At 50.3% G+C, this 17416-nt stretch overlaps 8 protein-coding genes across 8 annotated transcripts; 4 read left to right on the top strand and 4 right to left on the bottom strand.

Moving 5' to 3' along the window:
- Positions 1–169: 169 nt before the first annotated feature.
- On the top strand, positions 170–3415 carry N7529_002192 (uncharacterized protein; the record flags this gene model as incomplete). The annotated part of the gene is made up of 1 exon (XM_057237720.1): positions 170–3415. The coding sequence occupies one exon, from the start codon at positions 170–172 to the stop codon at positions 3413–3415; it is 3246 nt and encodes a 1081-aa protein (XP_057100331.1).
- A 371-nt stretch (positions 3416–3786) lies between these two features.
- On the bottom strand, positions 3787–5303 carry N7529_002191 (uncharacterized protein; the record flags this gene model as incomplete). Its single annotated transcript, XM_057237719.1, has 2 exons — positions 3787–4857; positions 4938–5303. 2 exons carry the CDS (start codon positions 5301–5303, stop codon positions 3787–3789), a joined length of 1437 nt encoding a protein of 478 aa, XP_057100330.1.
- A 635-nt stretch (positions 5304–5938) lies between these two features.
- N7529_002190 (uncharacterized protein) lies at positions 5939–6568 on the bottom strand (the record flags this gene model as incomplete). Its single annotated transcript, XM_057237718.1, has 3 exons — positions 5939–6252; positions 6301–6417; positions 6463–6568. 3 exons carry the CDS (start codon positions 6566–6568, stop codon positions 5939–5941), a joined length of 537 nt encoding a protein of 178 aa, XP_057100329.1.
- Positions 6569–7036: 468 nt separating this feature from the next.
- On the top strand, positions 7037–7530 carry N7529_002189 (uncharacterized protein; the record flags this gene model as incomplete). The annotated part of the gene is made up of 3 exons (XM_057237717.1): positions 7037–7061; positions 7132–7278; positions 7334–7530. 3 exons carry the CDS (start codon positions 7037–7039, stop codon positions 7528–7530), a joined length of 369 nt encoding a protein of 122 aa, XP_057100328.1.
- A 657-nt stretch (positions 7531–8187) lies between these two features.
- On the top strand, positions 8188–9284 carry N7529_002188 (alpha/beta hydrolase; the record flags this gene model as incomplete). The annotated part of the gene is made up of 2 exons (XM_057237716.1): positions 8188–8253; positions 8307–9284. The coding sequence occupies 2 exons, from the start codon at positions 8188–8190 to the stop codon at positions 9282–9284; spliced, it is 1044 nt and encodes a 347-aa protein (XP_057100327.1).
- Positions 9285–9637: 353 nt separating this feature from the next.
- N7529_002187 (Zn(II)2Cys6 transcription factor) lies at positions 9638–11323 on the bottom strand (the record flags this gene model as incomplete). The annotated part of the gene is made up of 1 exon (XM_057237715.1): positions 9638–11323. One exon carries the CDS (start codon positions 11321–11323, stop codon positions 9638–9640), a length of 1686 nt encoding a protein of 561 aa, XP_057100326.1.
- A 679-nt stretch (positions 11324–12002) lies between these two features.
- Positions 12003–12185, top strand: N7529_002186 (dolichyl-diphosphooligosaccharide--protein glycosyltransferase subunit 4; the record flags this gene model as incomplete). The annotated part of the gene is made up of 1 exon (XM_057237714.1): positions 12003–12185. One exon carries the CDS (start codon positions 12003–12005, stop codon positions 12183–12185), a length of 183 nt encoding a protein of 60 aa, XP_057100325.1.
- Positions 12186–12589: 404 nt separating this feature from the next.
- Positions 12590–15935, bottom strand: N7529_002185 (putative C2H2 finger domain protein; the record flags this gene model as incomplete). Its single annotated transcript, XM_057237713.1, has 2 exons — positions 12590–12858; positions 12941–15935. The coding sequence occupies 2 exons, from the start codon at positions 15933–15935 to the stop codon at positions 12590–12592; spliced, it is 3264 nt and encodes a 1087-aa protein (XP_057100324.1).
- Between the last annotated feature and the right edge of the window lie 1481 nt (positions 15936–17416).

Genomic DNA, 17416 nt, shown 5'->3' with positions numbered 1-17416 from the left:
TCCGCCAAAGACGCGCAAACAAGAATATCATAAGCCACAAAACCTGGACTTTTCTCGCTAGCTAAGCTATTATTAAACACTGTTTACCAACCTCCACAGCTATCAAATGCCTTCATGAAGTCATTAAACAACAAATCCACTGTCCACGCCATTGCCCGGTTGTTGAGTCATGGCAGAGTCCGACGTTCATACACCGCGACGCTCCTCCTCCCAAGCATCAAACACCTCGAGCAGAAGTCGAAATGCTAGAACTGTCCGCGGCAAACTTCAAAAACGTCATTCCGGCTCTTCAAACACAACTACGGACCTGACTTCATTTCCTTCGCTTTCACCGCCAGACAAATCCTCGACCCTATCCCGTGGCTTGACCAATACATTGTTCTCTGGCGAAGAGGGAGATGATTCCAGCGGCGATGGAAGTGGCCGTGGACGGAAGGCTACGTTGGCGAATCTGACGAGCGGACCGTCGCACAAATCTGGCCGTGCTGCTCTCTTTGCCGATTCGGTACCAACACATGACATTCCGGGTGCCCTACACCTGGCAGACGATGCGCATATTGAGCGGCTCATTGCTGGCACGGGAGCCACCAAAATGGTCAGACAATTTGCGCGTGATCTGGCTCAGCGGGACGCTGAGATATCGCGCCTTCGCCAACGTGCCGATGCCAGGGAGCGAGAACTGAAGAGGATGCTGCGGGAGGTGTCTGTATCCAATCAAGATATCGAGCGCCGGCTATATCAACTAGAAAATCCTCCGGGCGATCGTGTCTCGGATGCAGAAAGTGTTCACAGCAATGATCATGCTGGACAAACCTCTTCTGGTTTGAATGGTCTCATGTCTCAGGCTATGGAAGACACCGTAGGATCTCGGCCTGTGAGCGAGTTTGCAGAAGCACAGGCGACAATCCGTGCCCAGCGGTCGGATACAGATCCTCGAGGGAGCGGCGGCATTGACAACCGGAAACGCCAGAGCTCGATTCGAGGTTGGCAAGAGTATCTTTTTGGATCCACCAATACAAGTCGTAAGACCAGTCGCGCCAGCAGCATCATGAGCGGGGTTGGAGAAACCGAAGAGGAAGAGGCCGAGCGTCCCCGTGTACCCTCCAACCCCGCAATGCGTCGCAAAGCGCTTGATGAGCAGCTTTTCCAACCTCCGGATATTCCAGCACGAAACGGGCCAGCAAAGCGTGTTGCTAGCATCTCCACTAATGGGGATGATGCAAGCGTTCATTCTCGAAAATCTTCACGGTCTCTCGGGTCTTGGACGGTCAAATTGTTTGCTGGTTCCCAGGCAGATAAAGATGGAAGTGACACCGAGCCCATTCAGAACAAAGCCCAAAACCAGCGGCTAGATGGAGATAGGAGTGCTTCATCTACTCTCTCTGCCAATTCCAAGGGTGGGATGTCGGCAGTCGCTGCATTGAAGAGGATCAACAGCAATGCAAGTATGCCCAATGCCACTGGACGCTCTGCTAGCGGATCTAGTGCTCAAAGTAAAATGGGCCCTCCCGCCCCACGACGGACTGCAGCTAGTAGCGTGTCGCAAGGTACAGCCGCGGAGACTACAGACCGAAGCTCGACAAATCTTGGACCGGTCGAAATGGACGCTATTCTTCCCATGGAGTCGAAACCTCCGACGCTCTCTCCCATCTATAACAACGCCTATCCGGGCGAGTTTCTGACCGACCGTTATGGTTTCATATATGATCAGCGCAGAAAAAAGCGCCAGAGAGAAGCTGCTACCACCAAGAGCAGCATTCACCGTTTGAGCATCACCGAAACTCTTGGTACTCTTCGGGCTGATGCATCAGACCCCGAGGATGGCTCTGAAGTAACAAGATCTTCACCGGCTGCTCCAGAGACCCCCACTTCTGGTCCTCCCTCGCCGGATGAGTCCGAAAGCGGTGCTGTTGCTATTCGTCGCTGGCAAGATTATTTAAAAATTCCGACCCGTCCTACAGAGTTATTATCCCACACGCCTTCTGCGGGTCCGATAGTCTCCCTGACCACCTCGAGCGATAACCGTCCCCACAGCTCGTCTGTCTCGGTAGACAAAGACGGTGCGTTGGCCGTCGGCTCCAGCGCACAGCCATCGGCCTCTACCTCTGCAATCACAGCCGACAGCCCTGAGTTCGCCGGTTTGTCCTCAGACCAGCCCAAAGAGACAACCACCAAGTTCACAATGGCAGAGATTGAGCCGGTGAAATTATTGTTGGAGCAGTTGACTGATCTACACGACACACTGCAACGCGACCGAACCGTCCGATGGAACGAATTCCTGCGCAAAGTGCGCGCTGAGCGGAGAAAAGAAGGTGAAGCCGCAGCCGCAGCCGCAACTTCTGATCGGTCTGTGGCTGCTGTCGACACGCCAGAAGTGTCCCTCGCAGATGGCGAGGTTGTGGGTATCGCTGGCTTAGGCAACAAAGGCAAGGTCGGTCGAGCGAAGTGGCGGGAATTCAGATTGCTTGTCCTCGGCGGAATCCCTGTTGCTCTCCGCGCCAAAATTTGGTCGGAATGCAGTGGGGCCTCGGCAATGCGGATTCCTGGGTATTATGACGACCTGGTGCATGGAGTCGGCGGTTCAGATCCCGACCTTTCTGTTGTTGCACAGATCGACATGGATATCCGCCGCACCCTTACTGATAATGTTTTCTTCCGCAAGGGGCCTGGTGTGGGCAAATTGAAGGAGGTGCTTCTTGCGTATTCACGTCGCAACCCAGAAGTTGGCTATTGCCAGGGCATGAATCTTATTGCGGCATCTCTGCTGCTGATCATGCCAACTGCCGAGGATGCGTTCTGGATTCTGACCTCCATGATCGAGATCATCTTGCCCGAACACTACTACGATCATGGCTTGTTGGCCTCTCGGGCCGACCAAGTGGTCCTGCGCCAGTATATCTCTGAGCTTTTACCTAAACTCTCTGCCCATTTGGAAGACCTGGGCATTGAACTGGAGGCGCTTACCTTCCAATGGTTCCTCTCCGTCTTCACGGACTGTCTTTCTGCAGAGGCGTTGTACCGTGTATGGGACGTGGTTCTATGTCTCAATGTGACCAGCACGGTCAACGGCTCAGGACCAAATGGGTCCGGTACGAAGGAGAGTGGTGACAAGACCATTAAAATCAAGGTCGCTGAAGATCTTGCTTCTGGTAGTGGTGGAGGAAGCACATTCCTCTTCCAAGTTGCTCTCGCGCTGCTTAAGCTTAACGAGCAGCAATTGCTGACGGCCTGCTCAACGCCGGCGGAACTCTATACATACATCAACCATCAAATGACCAACCATGCGATTAGTATCGATGGTCTCATCCAAGCCAGTGAAGCACTGCGCAACGTGGTCCGCCGCGAAGATGTGGTTGCTCGCCGAGCTGTTGCTTTGCAAGAAATGCGTGAATTGAGCAGCGGTGCAAGTATTTAACTTGTTCCTGGTTCGACGCTAGTTTTCTTTTCCTTTTCTATTTGTTGGTCTTTATGACCCTTTCAACATTCATTTTCTTCTCCTTCCCACGCAATGCCGATAACGACCTGAGCATAAGGAAAGGAGTTTTGGCTTTCTGTTCTACTTTCCATTGTCTGGCGCTATCTTTCGTCATGTTTCCTTTATCTTTTTTACGTGTTGACATAGCCCGCGATATTCGTGTTGCCCGCCTCATACATCAGCAACCCAGCATTCGAGATACCCCTGGATTTTATACTTGGGTGGCAGCACTGTTAGACTTGTTATTGAAATCAAATTATTTTCTCCAATTATTGCTTCTGTCGGCGCTTTCTATTATTTATCAACTAACTCTATACACCACTAACCGAGAAGCAGCTCCAGCTTCGAACGCGAGAGCCATAAATTATGAACAGAACCGGAGACGCCATGATCAGCGTCGACAAGCCGGCCAACAAAGTAGCTGACCAATTTATATGCAGCGTCTCATACATAGGGCCTTCGAATAATGGGAACGTCGCCGAGACCACACTCCGCACCATCACATGGACGCACGTCGCCGACACAGTGTTGAGCAAATACACATCGACAATATACACAATCCCGCAGATGAACACAGTCTGCAGCGCAAACCCAATCGCATAGCACGCAACCACCTGCGAAATCCAATGTGTACCCCCAGACCACCCAAACCATAACAAAGCCGGCGGCAACAACACAGCGCCCAGAACCATAGGCGGCAATCTATGCTCCGGCGCAATACGCGCAGGCGTCGACTCACCCGCCGACTCCTTCTGCGCAGCATTCCACCGCTTCTTATACCAGGTCATCGTGAAAGCAGAAAACGCTCCCAGCGCAGAGACTACGCCCAGCCCAACAGCAAAAAACGGCAGCGTCGCCGCAGGTTTACTCCACCCTCGGCTCTGGAATGCCCGTGGGAACAGCTGGTAGGACAGGTATAGCGAGCCATACACCAGTGTAAGGTAGATGGTCATGACGATCAAGATGGGTTCGCGCACAAACATGCGAGCCGGTTTGGTCGTGTACTTCCGCAGCAGGACCTTCGCGTCCAGCGAGGCCATCTCCGCCTGTGCGCGGAGATACTCGTTTCTTGTGTCGCGGCGCAGCCGTGCTGCACGATTTATGAGGAGGCGGTTGTGGGATGACTCGCGCAAGAGAACCGTGCATGCTAGCCCTACGGCCGTGCAGAGGATGAGCTTTATCCAGGCGGTCCAGCGCCAGCCGTAGGCGTCGACGATGTATGCGCCGACGATTGGGCCGATGATGCTGCCCAGGTTCATGATTGTTGCAGAGGTGCCGACGGCGACGCCGCGGGTGATCGGGCCGAAGATGTCGGCTAGGATTCCTGAGCCGACGGCTAGTCCGCCGGCGCCGAATGTGCCTACCAGGAAGCGGCTGAGGCGCTTGTGGCTATGGCGAGGGGGATTTGGAAGATTGCGCAGCCGGCTAGGGCGATGGCCATTGGGGGTGCGTTGTCTATTACTTCGGCCATTGGGGCGAAGACGAGGGGGCCGACGGCGAAGCCTGCGACGAAGAGGGTCACGCCGAGACTCATTACTTCTTCCGAGACGTCACATTCTTTGGCTGTGATGCTGGAGGCGGCGCCGAAGATACTCGATGCAATGGTTATAGAGAAGATTACGGCTAGTGGCGCTGTGGATCGGAATAGCTTGGTGGATCGGGGCCAATTCTGGGGGTTTTCAGGGTCATTAGGCCCGTCCCATGTTACCAATTCGAAAGCCGGAGAGGGTAGAGTTGTGCTTGAGATGGTGCTTTTGGGGATTGGGGGGAGACTGACGGCCAGACTGTCGGCTATATGGTTCTCTGGCATATACACCTTCGGCTCCATGATGACGTTTGAATGCAAAGGCACAACGCTGTATCCCCTAGGCAGAATGTCCAGCTCTTTTAAAGACCAAATTTTGAGACTGAAATCCATCGGATCGGCAATTGGGCAGGATCGTCTTTTAGTTTGATGATTTGCGCGCACTACACTACGTTGTACTTTTGTACACGGCGTGCTCCCCGAGCAGTATCAATCACTCATTATTTCTATTACTTGACAGCAAGAAAGTATGTTACGCGGCATACCCGAAAGCCGGGGTATGTATTGGGCTTCGTCAAAAGGCAATTTGTTTAAATGCGAGACAAAACCTTGTGGTCGGAGAGATGTCCGAGATGTTTACCCTAACGGGTATCAGTGCCTATTTATTCCTTATTGCGCAGTGGCATCGAGACGATCCTCCTAACTATCAAATCCAGCTCTTCAGCCTTGTCTGATGTGTCTTGCATCAAATTTTTCCTTGCATATATCGGCCTGGTTGTTTTTACAAATAGCGATGCTGACTCGATCTGATGTATACAAGCCGCCACATCTACATTGCAATTTATTTTACACTCATTACGACCATTGAAATAAGAAATAAAGCATTCAATTGAAAAACATAGGTACCAATGGCTGACAATTTGTAGAGCTCCATACCGTTATCTCCTTGGCTGTGTCTCAGGTCTATGCGCTCTCGTTGTTCTATTAAACTCATCCAGACTGGGAGGATCAGTTCTGCCCATGAACCGAATTACCTCCAGCTGGTGAAGTTTGTAATCCATTGTCTGCGCATCGGAAACGGTCCTGCATAGCTCTCCCGTAGATTTAATAGGAGCTGTGATGGGGATAGGTGTATTGTCTGTGAATTTGGCTTGCATGTGGGTTGCAAAGCTCGCTCTCGCATTTTGAACCATCAAATTGCTCTGCTTGTCATTGTATGGCTTGTAAGGGATGTTGTTCTGATATAGGAGGCCTTTTGGAGGTTAGACCTAGTTCTCTTCTTTGTTCGGTATACACTTACGCTCCATGTGGTTGATGTAAAGACAGATCTTAAGCCGTGTTCGTTCAAACTCGCGCCTCTTGATGCTGGCTCGAACATTGATGTCCAGCATCCAAGCAATCATTGCACGAGAAAGTCCTGTTGCTGTTAGTATGGCACGAGATAGGATTGTGCTCGACTTACCATCAATACTATACGAAGATTCTGGATGATGGTACGGGGCTGGGACTTTCTCAAAGCGAGTCACATGCTCAGGGACGCTGTCATTCCTGAAGTCAACTGAGGCCATGTTGGATGTTGGATGTTGGAAAGTCAGAGAATGTGTCAATGTTGGAAGCGTTTAAAAGAGAAGAAGCGGACTGATCATACTTAAGTGTTCTCAATCGCTTCCTGAATTATTCTCTCTCGTTCATTTTCTTTGTCTATCTTCTCCCCATAAACTAGTGGCAATATTCTTTCTTTGTCCGAGTTATCTCTCTACAAATAAATTTTTTTGTTTTGCATTCATTGTTTCTGAATAACCCCAAGGCTCTGCAAACTCAGACCGGACTTGGTTTGAAAGAATTTGTAGCTGAAACGTATAGAGTTTCTTTGTTCTTGGAATAGGTTCGTATACTTCCCCATGTACTTCTTGTCACTTTTCCCTCTAAATAATCGCCGTGTTCACTTTCATTAATTCGAAAGTTATATGCTTTCACACTTTCTCTCTGGGTCGTGCTTCTCTTCTACAATCTTCAACTTGGCCCTTGTTGAAAAAATGAACTACACACGCATGTTGGACAGTATTCCTGAGCACTATCAAGTAACGGAACATGCCACTAAAGGTATGAATACATCTTTAACGCTGCTTAGAAACATCAACCAACAAAAATCTAGAACTTAGTCTCCTACTCAGTTTCCTGGGATGGGCTCGCAACGACGCATTTGCAAGGGTGGCAGATGTATGTGCTCTCTGGGGCGCAATCGTTGATGCCAACACTCACTTGATGAAACTTGATGGTGAGATTACTTATGCATGACACCTTATATCGACATGGCTGATCAAAATCTTTAGCTCTGCTCGACCAGAAGAATATCCAGCATGAGCGCTTCCCCATAGGAGAAATGATCGATCTGGAATTGGAGGGAGCTAGGCAGCTGATGACCCATCTGCCTGGAGGCATGCATTTACTCACTCTTCGAGGCGATGGTGAATTTATCCTTGCTATCAGGCGGCTGAATTTCCTGCGAGAGTACAATCTCCCGAAATAGGACAAATCTAGGGCAGTGAGTAGGCCTAGTTCGGGCTTGCGATTTTGTTTCTTCTTTCAAGGCCAGCTATTGTTTCGATATCAACATGTAAACACCCTTCCTACTACAGATTAGATTGTATATAATAATACATATCTTCTATGTAGAATGAAGCAGATCTTCATCGAAGAACATTTCGGGGATCGACGTCATCTGAAGATCTGAATCTTCAGTGCCAATATGGTGTTCAATCTTGTATTCAACAATGTATATAAAAATATCTCTGTTGTCCAAATCATCTACATATGAATATAGTACATCTATACGTACGTTGTATGTACAATCTTGTACTCAAGTGTTGGGTTCAACACCGCCTTTCCTGCCGATCTCATATCCCCTGACCCACGAGTGGGACATAGTGGATTTATCGAAGATTTGACGAACGAGCCAGATAGGCGAATGGAATTGCGACGTCACTGTGGGTGATAAATCAACTGATTGGCTTCATTCGAATCTCTGGGGGTCCGGGACCTCAGACGTTGACCCCCGACATCTAGCTAAGCTATATATGACTCCAGTCGTGCCCCAGTCTTGCCCTCCCCCCTGATATTCCCTCTTCATCATCTCTCCCATAATTCTTTCTAACCTATTAACGTTGTACGTCCTAAATATTACAATATGGATCCCTACAATACCCCAGAAGCTGTCCTACAGCTAGGTGTCATCGACCCTCAGATCGACCAAGTAAACATAACTTAACCCGAGAAGAATATGCCCAGATTCTAACACATATTCAGATCTTCAAAGAGGAACCGCCACCTAATCTGAACTCAGACCCACCGCAAGTTCTACGCGCAGGCATGGTCACCAACGAAAAGCTCGGCAATGAAGCTAAGCCCGCCTCGCACGGAACCAATGAATCAGTACTCACCATTCCAATGCGCGATGGCTACGAAAGCGAGCTCAGAGTCATCAAGCCGCCCAACCAGACCCCCAACTCCCCGCTTGTCGTCCTGATCTACGGCGGCGGATTTTTCTGTGGGACAAATTCCCAGCTTCTGCCCTGGGCAAAGGCCACATCCGCCCTCTACAACGCAACAGTTGTTCTGCCTTCTTACCGTCTTGCGCCGGAGTACAAGTTCCCCACAGCTCCCAATGATATTTGGGATTCGGTGAAGTGGCTCGCGGCAAATGCCGCTTCGCTCGGCGCTGACCCGTCGCAAGGCTTCGTCATTGGTGGTAGCTCGGCTGGCGGAAACCTCGCTGTTGTTACTGGCCATCGTGCGCTGAGGGAGAAGCTCTCTCCTCCGTTGACGGGTGTGCTTGCCAATATCCCCGTTTGTCTAGATGCGCAAATTGTCCCGGAGAAGTACAAGCATCTTTTCCTGGCGCGCGAGCAAAATGCCGATGGACTCGTATGCAATGCTAAGGATTTGGAAGTCTGGACTGGATGGTGGGGGCCCGATTATTTCTCGGTTGATTTCTCGCCGGTGAATTCTGACATTCCGCTTGCTGGTTTGCCGCCTCATTTCGTGCAGGTCGATGGGTTGGATACGTTGCGTGATGATGGGTTGATCTATGAGAAGCTGCTTCGCGACAGTGGGGTTTCTACTCGCCTTGTTGCTTACCCGGGTATGCCGCATGGTCATTGGGGTTATCGCCAGCACCCGTTGTCAGACAAGGCTCATATCGATACTCTGTCGGGACTTGGATGGTTGCTTGGTCAGGAGATCCAAAGGGAGGAAATCTCGCGTCTCTGGAACACAGAGGGATAGTACCATAGAGTCATGGCCGTTATCTTATAATACTGTTACTCCATCAATCCCCGAGGACATAAATATCAAAGTAGAAGATTGGAGAATGCATTATCAATATCTGGTTTATCCAAAGTGTTTCCCAAAAGCCTCTGTCATGCCCGTGATTCTTCCAGGAAGCAGATATACCTGGTAGCTACCCAATAGGCGACCAGAGCCCGGCAGGGGTTGGAAGCGGTGAACACTCAGCCATACAAAGAGTTCCTAAGGGGGGAGGGGAAGGGGGACACGTTGATGTTTGTCCGTCGGGTCTTGAAGACCTCGATGTGCAAAGTATTTGAGTGAAAAGGTTGCCGTATGTGCATCGCGTTTGTTCAACTTGGCCCTTGATCCACCCAGAACTGACTATTGTCTAAGACAGTAGTCAGATCGAGCGAGTCCATCGTCGGACGCAGTCCCAGGTCCATCACGTCCCGCGCAACGGCTTTGATCTGGCGCATGATCGACTGCGAAATGGCCCAGGTGCGAGCTAACGACTTGAAGACTCCGATCGTTAATGCTAGACGGTCACGGCTCACGTCGGGCATCGACCCAGCCTTGACGGAGCAGGAGGCCAGTTGAACAATGGAACTCAGAGTGAGCGCACAAATGAAAAACGGTGTGTGCTTGATGACTGGCAAGCGAAAGGCTGCTAGTCGGGACAGTTCTCGGGCAGCCTTGGATGCTTTCATTGCGTGCTCGTTATGGGAGAAGGCGGGCACACTGATGGGGCCATGATGACCACAGATGACTTCCGCAGCAACAGCAGGTGATGACAAGAGGTCGGATCGTGGGAAGTTAAGGTAAATGGCTGCTCCATTCAAGATCATGGTCGCTTGGAACATAATTTCATCCACTGACCCATCTGGACGCAGAAGCTCCTCCTTCGACTCTGGCAAGTGATGACCCCAGCTGCCGATTCGAGCATCAATAGCTTCCACAAGGTCCTGTTGACCTTCCGTCATTTCCCCCATAGCCACCACACGTCCAAGGATCCGAATAGACTCGATCCGGTAGCAGTAGGAAGAGAAGTCGCGGTCCTCTTCTGCGAATACACGCCCATCAAATTGGGCGATTGTCGGAGACGGTGGGGGCACCAGTCCCTCATGGTAGATGCGCTCCTCACAAGGAAGAGCCACTTCGAGGGGAACCATGTTGGTTCGGTATTCACGTTGCACACCAAGGGCAGTCAGCATACCCTCGATAACGAACAACTCCCACCAGGTGCGCCGCAGGGATTCGGCACGAATCGGATCACCATTGCTAGCAAGCACGGCAAAACTCCCCTGGTGCATGCCAAGTTCAAAGGCCGAGTCTACCGCAGCTGCTAGGCAAACACCAGCCTCGGCACGCTCATTGTCCGAATGAAGCACAATGGCGAGCAAAAGCAGTGCCTGCACCTTTTCCACTGCCACGGGCTGTTCTTGGACCATTGCGACAACCGTGGGCCGGTATGTATCACTTGAAGCCGCCGGGGTGAAGTGGGCGCCAATGAACTTCATCACCTGCTCCAGATATGCGGGGTAAAAACTGCGATTTAAGAGCCGGTGCGGTGGCAGGATCGGATGGGCGGCGTGGAAATAATTATAATAGATATCGAGTAAATAGCCATCCCCGCCAACGGCAGAGGATGATTCCGGAGTCAACGGACCGGTCATCGGGATAACGGATGAAATCAATGGTGGGGACATATCGTGCAACCCAGGACTGGTCGATCCGGAGGAAGGCAAAGGAATAGATGGCGCATAGTTGAACCCAGCCTGCAAGCCCCAATCCACCGGTGTATCGAGCAGGGTGGTCGGGTCGATGGAGGTATCTGGTGAGTTGGCGCGGCGCTTTTTCGATGGGCCCTTGTAGCCTCTTCGAGATTTGGTGTATTCGCAAGTGGATTGACCTTGCTCACAGCGGCCACAGACCGGTGTCTTGCCATCACATTTGAGGTGCTTGTGACGGCATTGGAGACAAGCTAAGAGGGAGGGACCTTTAGGCGGGCCAGAAGGAGTGGCCTGAAATTCGGTCATGGTAAATCAAGAAACATATAGAAGGCTACCTAGCTATAAAGAGAAAAACCAGAAGATACAATAGGGAGAAAGTGGAAGAGAAAGAGATGGAGGAGGGGAAAGCCAGTACTAAATTGTTTAGGACTTTGGTAATTCAAATTACCAAAGCAACTCCCTACTTTAAAGTAGTCGAAATATCCACCACTTGGTTATTTTTTCAATTCATCAACCTTGTCAAAATTGGTTACAAGGATATCCTTGTAGATATAAAAGTCCAATTGAATTGGATTCGAACAAAAGTCCCAAATATAAAGGCTTAAATTACTTGCATTACGTGGCTATACATACTTTACCGAGCAGGTAAGATACGGGGATAAGCTTGATGCCCCCAAATTAGCCTTGTGCACTTCCAATTGACTTGAACATTTGTCAATCTGTCGCAACTCATCACATCTCTTCTTTGTTCATTCCAACTCTTTGAAACTTGATCTCAATTGGCTGAAAACAATTCTTGATTTCGAGCCTGCATCACAAAAGCTACACCGGTGTAGCGTCACTCGAACTATTGACCGACGTGTCTTCTCCGATTGTTATCGTCAAACCCCCCATCACGCTTTGTCTGTCAACCAACGGCCGTCATCTTGTCCTTCAACGTCAATCGTGACCAGCATCACCTCCATCTCCGACATTTTCATTCACAATGATCTCCGACGACGATCTGTACCGCCTTGCCATCTTCCTTGGCTCTTGCGCCATGATGATGATTGTCCTATACCACTTCCTCGATGTCAATTCCAGTGAGGAGGAGCCAGAGTCTGTCAACTCAAGCCAAACCAAGGCTGGGACTTCTGCGCCGCTGGCGTCCGCGGAGCAGGCAAACTAAGCTCAACAGAGCTGATCGAACGGAAGGAATACGGGGAACCAAGATACCATTGTCTACATTTGATATTTTTTTATTCATACAAGCGAGCCCGGAATAAGTTTATTGTACACTAGAGTCAAAGTGAACAGGCAATCATTGCCAATGGCATGACTTCGTTCGCTTCAGCAACTTTGTTGGTTCTTTCTAATTAGTAACAGTAAATGAGAAGGCTGTGGTTCCTGGCAACCCGAAAATATAAAAGAAGTAGATTGGGTATCTCATGAATTCCTCGTGCACAAGTGCACCGTGTTCTCGTATTCGTGATGGTGAATTATCACATGCGCTGAACGCCAATCCCCATACAATCCTTTGCGATTCCATGAAAGTGAGTAAAAACAAAAGGTATCATTGTCGTAATGGACGTATCAGTCACTCGAGATGAATGCAATTTCAGCACAGTTGACCCTGTTCTGGCGAGCGGGTGTTGAGAGACGGCAGTCACTCGAATCCAAGTCCGGCCCAATCTGCTGCTTCCAATGGCGTCCTGCTTCAAGCAGAGCCTCCGCCTTCCCCATTTCGGTGTGTATTCCGTGAGCCTTGCAAAAGGCTTTGAGTTGGTGCTCATCAACTGGCAGGACCATGGTTCCTTTTCGGGCGTTTTGGTCAACGGAAGGGCGAGTTAGTAATGTTTCCGCTAGAGCATTTATCATCATTAGACATTTTTTTCTGAGATAAAAAGAAACATCATGTATATCGGCTCTTTATGTGGTTCTCACCAGTTATTACGACCGCCGGTCCATCCCCCAGTTCCCAAGCCATCTTGGAGATGTGCTCGTTTGCCACATGTGAGTACATGTCCGCTGCAGCCATATGCATCTTGTATTCACAGCCTTTCCACTTGCAAAGAAGGTGATGTGGCACGTGAACCTTCACAAGGTGGGCGCGAACTGCGTCCAGATTGTGTAGTTCTGCAATACAGCCCTCCCATTGACATGCGAAGACTTGGTATGGTACAGGCTTCTCGCGAGGATGGATAGCCACATCAATGCCACTCTTTTCTCTAGGAGGCCGACCTGGCTTCCGCTTTGGTTGTGGCATCTTAGCCGATGACGGAGGGATCACCACTAGCGGTGTGGGAAGACGCCGTGTCTCCGGGGATTTAGACGATTGGAACTTGGCCGTTTGACTTTTGGATGCTGTCTTTGGCGTAGATTTAGGCGTAGACTTCGGCGAGTTTTGTGTGACTGCAGGCGGTAGATCGGGGCGAGCAGAAGTTGTTTTGGGTTTGATATGCGACGGTGCGGTGGGGACGTACACGGGTGGGGATGTCTTGGGCGGGGACGCGTTAGGGGCTGGGGGTGGGATAGGATCGAGGTTGGGGAGGCTAGAAGGAATGTTGGACGTCGGCACGCGCTTGGGAGAATAGTAGGCTGGTGCTTTAAATGGCAAAGTGCCCCAGGAACTCAAACCACTGGGAGGGGCGCGCGCGTCGATCCTGCTGGAGATCATCGGACGCGTAGGCGGTGTGTCACGTGCATATACACCATTTGCCTGGGTTGAATAAGGCGAGGCAAGTAGACGAGCTGCGGTTGGAGTTTGTAGTGGGAGAGCAGGTTGCCGTGAAGATTGTGAGATGGTTCGCAAGGCGGGCTGTAGAGCAGGCTGTTGAACAGGTTGCGTTACAGGCCGAGGAGCAGATCGAGACACAGAAGCAGGAGGTTTGGTGAGATCAATTTCACGCTCAGGATCAACCAGGTCCCAACGGAAAGTTTCCAGATCAGCATGATGGTCGATTCTGGTGAAATTTTGGCGCAGCGCTTCCAAATGATGATTCAATTTCTTCTCAGTGGGATGCTTTCCTGCAGTGATAAGTACATCCCTCGCAATAGTAGCAGGATCATAAGAGGCCTTCTCTAATGCCAAACTCGCTGATATCGACTTTACCAGATCTTCACGGTTCTTGAGGATTTTGCCCTGCTTCGCAGGTCGATGAGACTCCACAAACTTATAGCCCGGTGATGAAACACCAGATGAGGCATGGTTTGAATCGGGGACCTGAGGGACCATTGATTGTCGGTGGCCATTATCCAAACGCCGGACCTTTGCAGGTGGCGCATCACGGTCCGCAGCCTCCGGACAGGTTGTCAACCGATCAGGGTTGGGACTTCCTGACATGGGGAAACCCCTTGAGTGGTTGTTCGCCGGTGGAGAGTTGCTCTTATTGGGTTGCTGTACCACCGCCGAAGTAGACAAAGAGACACTTGGGCTGGGTGTTGTGGCATACATGGGTCGGCAGGGGTCATTTGAATAAGAGACCACAGGGCCAGGATTTCTGCGAGAGGATATATGGGTAGGTGGCGCATTGTCCGTTGTTGATGTAGGCACTCCTGCGGCAACATGTCCATTCTGTTGAGAGCGCCCCAGCTGCTGATTTGGCTGGTTTATGGTCCGCCCCGGTGCCGGTGCCGGCGTCACTTTTCCATAATGCTTTGGCAGTTTCTCATTCCATGCTGGATATCCCTGCGGGTGCACATGGGCCGCCTGTGCAAGGAGAGCATCATAGGCAAGAGTAGCAGAAACAACAGAAACGGCAGGAATAGACGGGCCTCGAACCGGGTCCTGTCGAGGAATTGTAGGAGCAATCGACTCCGTGCCGGTCTGAGGAGACGGCACCAACGGTGCTGGGGAAGGGGATTCAGATGCTATGCTAATTGGCCCAGGCTGGGAAACCGCAGGGCTTTTGGTTCTCCGAGGTACATGAGCTTGGTTTTCGGATGATGACCCTGTTGGCGCTGGTTTCCATCCGACCTGGGAGGCGGGGTGTGTCGCATGGTCGTTCGTAGCACCGATTGTCAAATGGCGTGGATCAAGTGTAGTGCGACCTACAGAAGTCTGATACCCTTTGGGGGAGGCCAAAGTGGTGTAAACCCCAGTATGCAAAGATTGAGGCCGTCCCACTGGTGTTTGGGTTTCTTGGACAGGCGGTGCCGGCATGCTTTCTTGAACTGCTGCACGCTGAGACGCTCTCTGAAAATCAAGGGCTGGGATTGGAGATCTTCGGTATATCTGGTGCGGATTCTTGGCCTCTTCCATTTGCTGTCTTTGAACAGCGTACTGCGCGAGCGCCTGTTGCGAAACGGGTGGCCCAACGTGGTGACCTGGAATCGCTGTGTAATTTTGATATGGCAGCTTCCATGTGGGTTGAGTCTGTCCCTGTGTTGGCTTCGCTGGTCTCGTAGGGGGCGACGGTCTTGCGATTTCATGAGCCATGGAAGAGTATTGTTCGGTAGGAGCACGGCATGCTGTATTTTGAATCAATTGGCGATATGCATCCTGGTGAGCCGTTGTTGAAGGATGAGACGTTTGCACCTGAGAGGTCGGAATTCGCTGAGAGGAAGCCGAGTGACTCGGTCGTCGATCGTCATTGTGAGAGCGGTCCGCTGGATATTGAGAAGATCTAGAGGAGGGATTCGCAAAAGACTGCTGCTGCTGAACTCCGCTGTGTTGGTGTTGGTTTCCTCCATATTGCCTGCCCGAATTTCCCGAATACACCGGGGAGGGATTCGATCCAGAACTTTGTTGTTCTGTAAGCGCGTATGATTTCTGTGCCTGCGAGTACTGGAAAGCCACCTTCGCTACTTCCGCCGCATCATGAAATGCTGGATGGGCCGTAGGGCCTGCATGAGGGAAAGCGTAGTCGCAACTGGTTTGATCCTCAGCTGCGATAAGGTTCTGAAGCCAATCAAATCCATCTAAACCGCCATTAGTCATTTCAAGTCCTGCGAGATACCTGATAGCTAAGCTCCCATCCCCGGGTTTGTTGAATCAAGTGAGAGGCTTGATTGTAATTCTTCGCACTTGCAGAATAAATGAGCCGGGAACTTCAGATGCCTGGAACGCAAATTGCCGTTCCGATGGTTGGCAACCAAGACAGTCTCAAAAAACGGATTGCTTTCTAACGTCGCGACCAAAAAGCTGTTTGTCAAGACTCATTGAGCGCGTCGCGGTGGATCATGGGCATGATTGTTATTGGCTCGGAAAATACTGACAAAGCGTCAGTACACGTGACCCACCCCGCTGATTTAAATATTCAGCTTCAAGCAAAGTTTTCACTTGAACGACTTGCCAATCTTATACTTGCTTGGCTTTGCAGATTACTGTCGCCATTGCGAGTGCTTAAGATACCTAAAAATACCAAAAAGTCTCGAGAAAGGTTTCTGTCTATCACAATGTCACTTGTTGCTTGAAGGGCCCTGCAAAAAAAAAGTCTCAACTTGCTAGGAACTAGATGTGGTTCTGAACTGGGTCCGTTGTGATGAACAACACATGACATGAAAGCCGAGGAATATCCGTCGGATACTACAGCTGTTGTAGCGATATTTGTTCCCGCTTGAGACTAGAGAGACTTGAATCTCTCAATTGGATCAGCAAGCGTTGCCCAATTATCTCCTCGTCAATCCCGTCCTTCGGGCGGACACTATGGTTGAAGAGGTAAACGAAGGGCATATAGCAAATTACAGGGCTGCGGGGAAGCCTGTGGTTCCTGTCTTACCTGCAGACTCACTCTGATGCCTTAGGGCAAGGAAGCAGTGAGTTTGATGGTGAGGTACATTCCAGTGTTAAATTGGAGTATTTGGACTATAGTATGTACAGCATCATTGTGGCTGTCATGGCTGTAACACCAAGGTCCAGCAACATACCTAGGTAGCGGAATCCTGATTTGCATCTCGCCAGGCATTTCTGAGATTCACTTTTGACCTGCATAGGGTCCACCAAGATTAAGCGCAACTATTCGACAGTTATACTTGGTCAAATCTGGATACAGGCCAATGATCTTTGCATCACTTGTTCTGATCGGTTGCAGGACCTCGGGATTACCTACCCTGGTAGGTATCTGTACCTAAGTACGGAGTAATGATATGTTGTTGGTTGTGTTTCACCCGTGGACCTGAGCACTGCCCAGGTGGTTACAGACATGCACATATATATGTAGATAATCTATCCAAGAGCTTTGGATCCTTCAAATGTCTCTACATAAGAGTGCCCAGGTGATCAATATAACAGAAAGTGTTGATGCTAGATAACTTAATAATTTACAGACCTAATAAGGAACAGAGGGAAAAAAAAAACACACAGAAACCATGAGAGTATTCGTGTCTCTCTCGAGTCGAAAACCACCAGTCCCAAAGAATAAATATTCAGAAAAAGCAACACGCTGGCTGAAATGTTCATATAGCGCTCAAACCCTCACT

Source organism: Penicillium soppii, assembly GCF_028829465.1.
Source record: "Penicillium soppii strain IBT 18220 chromosome Unknown utg000003l, whole genome shotgun sequence".
Classification (NCBI taxonomy): Eukaryota; Fungi; Ascomycota; class Eurotiomycetes; order Eurotiales; family Aspergillaceae; genus Penicillium; species Penicillium soppii.
The sequence above is the reverse complement of the archived record's forward strand: the minus strand, read 5'-3'. Positions and strand labels throughout refer to the sequence as shown.